The sequence below is a fragment of the Bos indicus genome, chromosome 21 (genome assembly GCF_029378745.1).
Source record: "Bos indicus isolate NIAB-ARS_2022 breed Sahiwal x Tharparkar chromosome 21, NIAB-ARS_B.indTharparkar_mat_pri_1.0, whole genome shotgun sequence".
In the NCBI taxonomy this organism is placed as follows: Eukaryota; Metazoa; Chordata; class Mammalia; order Artiodactyla; family Bovidae; genus Bos; species Bos indicus.
In genome coordinates, this window is record NC_091780.1 from 20,453,921 (window position 1) to 20,459,758 (window position 5,838).

The 5,838-nt window shown below is 43.9% G+C and overlaps 1 protein-coding gene across 1 annotated transcript; it reads right to left on the reverse strand.

The window, feature by feature from the left end:
- Positions 1 to 4,752: 4,752 nt before the first annotated feature.
- LOC139178314 (myeloid-associated differentiation marker-like) lies at positions 4,753 to 5,582 on the reverse strand. The gene is made up of 2 exons (XM_070775921.1): positions 5,196 to 5,582; positions 4,753 to 5,103 (listed from the first exon to the last, which is right to left on the reverse strand). The coding sequence occupies exons 1-2, from the start codon at positions 5,580 to 5,582 to the stop codon at positions 4,753 to 4,755; spliced, it is 738 nt and encodes a 245-aa protein (XP_070632022.1).
- Between the last annotated feature and the right edge of the window lie 256 nt (positions 5,583 to 5,838).

Sequence of the window (5,838 nt, forward strand, 5' to 3'; positions counted from 1 at the left end):
CCAGGGTGGATTCTAGATCAGTGATGGCAGTATGCTAATGACTTGATTTTTGTAGAACTGGGTGGTTTGTTCTATTTGATTGTGATATTACACAATCCTATGGCTATTCCCCTCTAAATTTCAAGCAAGGCTTGGGAGACACTTTTGACCAATTTGTCCCTGGGTCATAGGAATGCTCATTCCCAGGAGGGGAGAGGATTTTTTATACAGGCCACTCGGTGTGCTAATACTCAATTTCTGTTACCAGTAGCCAAAAGCCTCTAGGCCACCTGTCTTACTAGTCTGTCAGCTCCAGGTAGTGATTCCATCCTATTCCTTCTTCCCATATCTAGAGTCACACTATTACAATCATGGATCTTACAAGCTATACATCAAGTCAATCATTTCAAGTCACCTGGTCATTATTATTTTTATTGGAGGTTCAGTCACACATTTGTTAATGCAGGAAACAATAATTTTGTAAAAAAAAAAAAAAAAGCAAAGTACAGAAAACATCAGATCAGATCAGTCACTCAGTCGTGTCCGACTCTTTGCGACGCCATGAATCACAGCACACCAGGCCTCCCTGTCCATCACCAACTCCCGGAGTTCACTGAGACTCACATCCATTGAGTCAGTGATGCCATCCAGCCATCTCATCCTCTGTCGTCCCCTTCTCCTCTTTCCCCCAATCCCTCCCAGCATCAGAGTCCTTTCCAATGAGTCAACTCTTCACATGAGGTGGCCAAAGTACTGGAGTTTCAGCTTTAGCATCATTCCTTCCAAAGAAATCCCAGGGCTGATCTCCTTCAGAATGGACTGGCTGGATCTCCTTGCAGTCCAAGGGACTCTCAAGAGTCTTCTCCAACACCACAGTTCAAAAGCATCAATTCTTCAGTGCTCAGCTAGTTGGAAAGTGTTCTGCCTATGTTTTCCTCTATGAGTTTTATAGTGTCCAGTCTCACATTTAAGTCCTTGATCCATTTTGAGCTTAATTTTGTGTATGCAGTTTAAATATGATCTAATTTCATTTTTTACATTAGCTGTCCAGTTTTTCCAGCAGCATTTGTTGAAGAGACTGTCTTTCCAACAATGGGCAGTCTTGCCTCCTTTGTCATAGATTAATTGTCCATAGGGTTTCCCAGATGGTGCTAGTGGTAAAGAACCTGCCTGCCAATGCAGGAGATATAAGAGACCCAGTTCACTCATTGGGTCTATAGTTTCATGGGTTTATATCTGTTTTTGTTCTGTTCTATTGATCTATAATTTCTATTTTTGTGTGGGTATCATACTGTTTTGATGACTGTAGTTTTATAGTATACTCTGAAGTCAAGGAGCCTGATTCTCCCAGCTCCAATTTTCTTTCTCAAGATTGCTTTGGCTATCCAGGGTCTTTTGTGTCTCCATACAGATTTTGAGATTTTTTTGTTCCAGTTCTGTAAAAATTCCATTGGTAATTTGATAGGCATTGCATTGAATCTATAGGTTGCCTTGCCTGACATAAATCACAGCAATATCTTTTTTTGATCTGTCTCTATGAATAATGGAAATAAAAACAAAAATAAATAAATGGGACCTACTTAAACTCTAAAGCTTTTTCAGGCAAAGGAAACAATAAACAAAATGAAAAGACAACCCACAGAATGGGAGAAAATATTTGCAAAGGACATGACCAATAAGGGATTAGTCTCCAAAATTTACAAAAAGCTTGTGACATTTAGTAGCATCAAAACAAACAATCCACTCAAAAAGTGGGCAGGAAACATAAGACATTTCTCCAAGACATACAGATAACAATAGCTACATGAAAAGATGTTCAACATTGTTATTTATTAGGGAAATGCAAATCAAAACAATCTGATATCACCTCTCACCAGCCAGAATGACTACCATCAAAAAATCCACACAAACAATAGAGGCTGGAGAGGGTGTGGAGAGAAGGGAGCCCTCCTACACAGTTGGTGGGAATGTAAATTGATACATCCACTATGGAGAATAGTATATGAAAGTTGCTCAGCCATGTCTGACTCTTTGCATCCCCAAGGACTGTAGCCTGCCAGGCGCCTCTGTCCATGAGATTCTCTTCTCTATTTTATTTTTAATTTTATTTTATTTTTAAACTTTACATAATTGTATTAGTTTTGCCAAATATCAAAATGAATCTGCCACAGGTATTCATGTGTTCCCCATCCTGAACCCTCCTCCCTCCTCCCTCCCCATACCATCCCTCTGGGTCGTCCCAGTGCTCTAGCCCCAAGCATCCAGTATCGTGCATCGAACCTGGACTGGCATCTCGTTTCATACATGATATTTTACATGTTTCAATGCCATTCTCCCAAATCTTCCCACCCTCTCCCTCTCCCACAGAGTCCATAAGACTGATCTACACATCAGTGTCTCTTTTGCTGTCTCGTACACAGGGTTATTGTTACCATCTTTCTAAATTCCATATATATGTGTTAGTATACTGTATTGGTGTTTTTCTTTCTGGCTTACTTCACTCTGTATAATAGGCTCCAGTTTCATCCACCTCATTAGAACTGATTCAAATGTATTCTTTTTAATGGCTGAGTAATACTCCATTGTGTATATGTACCACCGCTTTCTTATCCATTCATCTGCTGATGGACATCTAGGTTGCTTCCATGTCCTGGCTATTATAAACAGTGCTGCGATGAACATTGGGGTACACGTGTCTCTTTCCCTTCTGGTTTCCTCAGTGTGTATGCCCAGCAGTGGGATTGCTGGATCATAAGACAGTTCTATTTCCAGTTTTTTAAGGAATCTCCACACTGTTCTCCATAGTGGCTGTACTAGTTTGCATTCCCACCAACAGTGTAAGAGGGTTCCCTTTTCTCCACACCCTCTCCAGCATTTATTATTTGTAGACTTTTGGATCGCAGCCATTCTGACTGGTGTGAAATGGTACCTCATAGTGGTTTTGATTTGCATTTCTTTGATAATGAGTGATGTTGAGCATCTTTTCATGTGTTTGTTAGCCATCTGTATGTCTTCTTTGGAGAAATGTCTATTTAGTTCTTTGGCCCATTTTTTGATTGGGTCATTTATTTTTCTGGAGTTGAGCTGTAGGAGTTGCTTGTATATTTTTGAGATTAGTTGTTTGTCAGTTGCTTCATTTGCTATTATTTTCTCCCATTCTGAAGGCTGTCTTTTCACCTTGCTAATAGTTTCCTTTGATGTGCAGAAGCAATCAAAGAGGACACTAATAGATGGAGAAATATACCATGTTCATGGATTGGAAGAATCAATATAGTGAAAATGAGTATACTACCCAAAGCAATTTATAGATTCAATGCAATCCCTATCAAGCTACCAACAGTATTCTTCACAGAGCTAGAACAAATAATTTCACAATTTGTATGGAAATACAAAAAACCTCGAATAGCCAAAGCGATCTTGAGAAAGAAGAATGGAACTGGAGGAATCAACCTACCTGACTTCAGGCTCTACTACAAAGCCACAGTTATCAAGACAGTATGGTACTGGCACAAAGACAGAAATATAGATCAATGGAACAAGATAGAAAGCCCAGAGATAAATCCATGCACATATGGACACCTTATCTTTGACAAAGGAGGCAAGAATATACAATGGATTAAAGACAATCTCTTTAACAAGTGGTGCTGGGAAATCTGGTCAAGCACTTGTAAAAGAATGAAACTAGAACACTTTCTAACACCATACACAAAAATAAACTCAAAGTGGATTAAAGATCTCAACGTAAGACCAGAAACTATAAAACTCCTAGAGGAGAACATAGGCAAAACACTCTCTGACATACATCACAGCAGGATCCTCCATGAGATTCTCTAGGCAAGAATTCTGGAGTGGGTAACCATTCCCTTTTCCAGAGGATCTTCTCAACCCAGGGATCGAACCCAGGTCTCCTGCATTTCAGGTGGATTCTTTACTGTTTGAACCATCAGGGAAACCCAGAGAACAGTATGGAGGGTCCTTAAAAAACTAAAAATAGAACTACCATATGACCCTCCAATCACACTCATGGGCATATATCTGGAGAAAAACATTATCTGGAAAAATACATGCACCCCAATGTTCATTGCAGCGCTGTTTGCAATAGCCAAGACATGGAAGCAGCCTAAATGTTCATCAGTGGAGGAAAGGATAAAGAGGGGTCCATTCCCTAGCTACCTACCCCCACACTTCCAACCCCCACCCCCCAATACCACCAACTAAGACACCACCAGCATGTATAGACACGCTTTTGCAATGAGGCCCCTCCAGAGGCTCAGGGTGTGAACAGCTGCACAGAAGGCTGTGTGCTGTGGAGTCAGCACCTTAGGAAGTGGGAAGGGGAAGTGGGCAGAGAAGGAAGGAGTCTCAGGTCCTGATGGATCAGAAGAAGGAAAATGGGGAGAGGTGGTCAGGACAAAGGAGATGAGAAAGCCAAGGATGAATGCAAGAGGGGCAAAAAAAAAAAAAAAAAAACAGAAAATGTAGAAAACATGAAAGAAACAAGGGAAAGAGGCAAAACAGGATGTGGGCAACAAAACAAGGAGACAGAGCAGAAGGAGGGAAGGAAGCATAAAGAGAGTGAGATGAATGGGGAAGGATGTGAGGAGGGAGAGAGGGAGCCAGGCAGAGTGAAGATACGGGATAGGACTGGACAGAATCGGGAGCACTGGAGACATCCTCAGTCCCTATGGAAACCTGGTGGGCCCAGTACCCCAGGTCAACCGTGTACATCAGCAGGTTGATGGCTGTCAGGATGGCCACAGCCAGTAGGCGATCCTACAGGCACATGTCGTAGGCGAGCTCATCACTGCAGCTCACAACACTGGACCGCTGGGACTGCCCCCCAAACTCCTCATTGAACTGGTGGAGAGGCCAGAGGATCACAGTGCTGATGCAGAGGAGGATGGAGAACAAGGTGAGCACAAGCTGGAAAATGGGGTATGGGATGTGCAGTCTATATTCCCGTTCACTCACTTTCAACAGGAGGACCACAGCTCCCAGGATGAAGCACATGGAGTACACGGCCACACACCACACCAGGGCCATGTGTTGCACAATAGGGTGCAGGTCCAGGGAGGGGCTACTGATGAAGGCAAAGATGACACCAGCCACAAAGGTCTCCAGCACCTTCAGCAGGCCTGGCACAGTGTGCACGTAGCAGATGATACCATCGAGGTCATACCAGTTCCACGTGAAGGCCACACCCAAGGCATAAATACAGATGCGACTCGGGAGAAGGCAGTGGTGGTGATGGCCTGGTCCCGGTAAGGACCATAAGGCAGGAACTGGACATATGCAACGGAGTAGATGATGGAGGCCAAGAGGCAGACGAGGGTAGCGTAGCAGGCATGGCTAACGGGGAAGTTGTACCGGTAGAAAGGAAACCAGGACGGGAGATCACAGAACTCAACAGTGGAGAAGATGAGGGTCACAGCGAAATAGATGCACCAGATGGACATGGACCAGTCACCTATGACTCCTCTCCAAATGCCCATGTCGGCCAGCAGGGAGAAGGCCATGCAGGTGGAGCAGAGCTGCGGCAGATGGAGGAGGCAGTACACCTTGCCCGATTCATCCTTTTCTGGGGATGTCGCCCTGGTGGGCATGGTGTTGTGAAATCTGGCAGGTCACAGTCACCAGTGTGGCAGTTGTCTTCACTGATGACCCATCATTGAAAGATCCAACTCTGGAGGAGGATTAAGTCAGACGCCTAGAGAAGGCGCAGGGCCTGTGATGGCTGAGGTTCAGGATCTGTGGAGTTGGAACCAATGGCTCAGACACGTGGGTAACAGCACAGCCACTCCAGAATGGTTCTCCCCATCCATCAGCCTTGGCCTTGTCAGGAGACTTGTCTTATCCCAA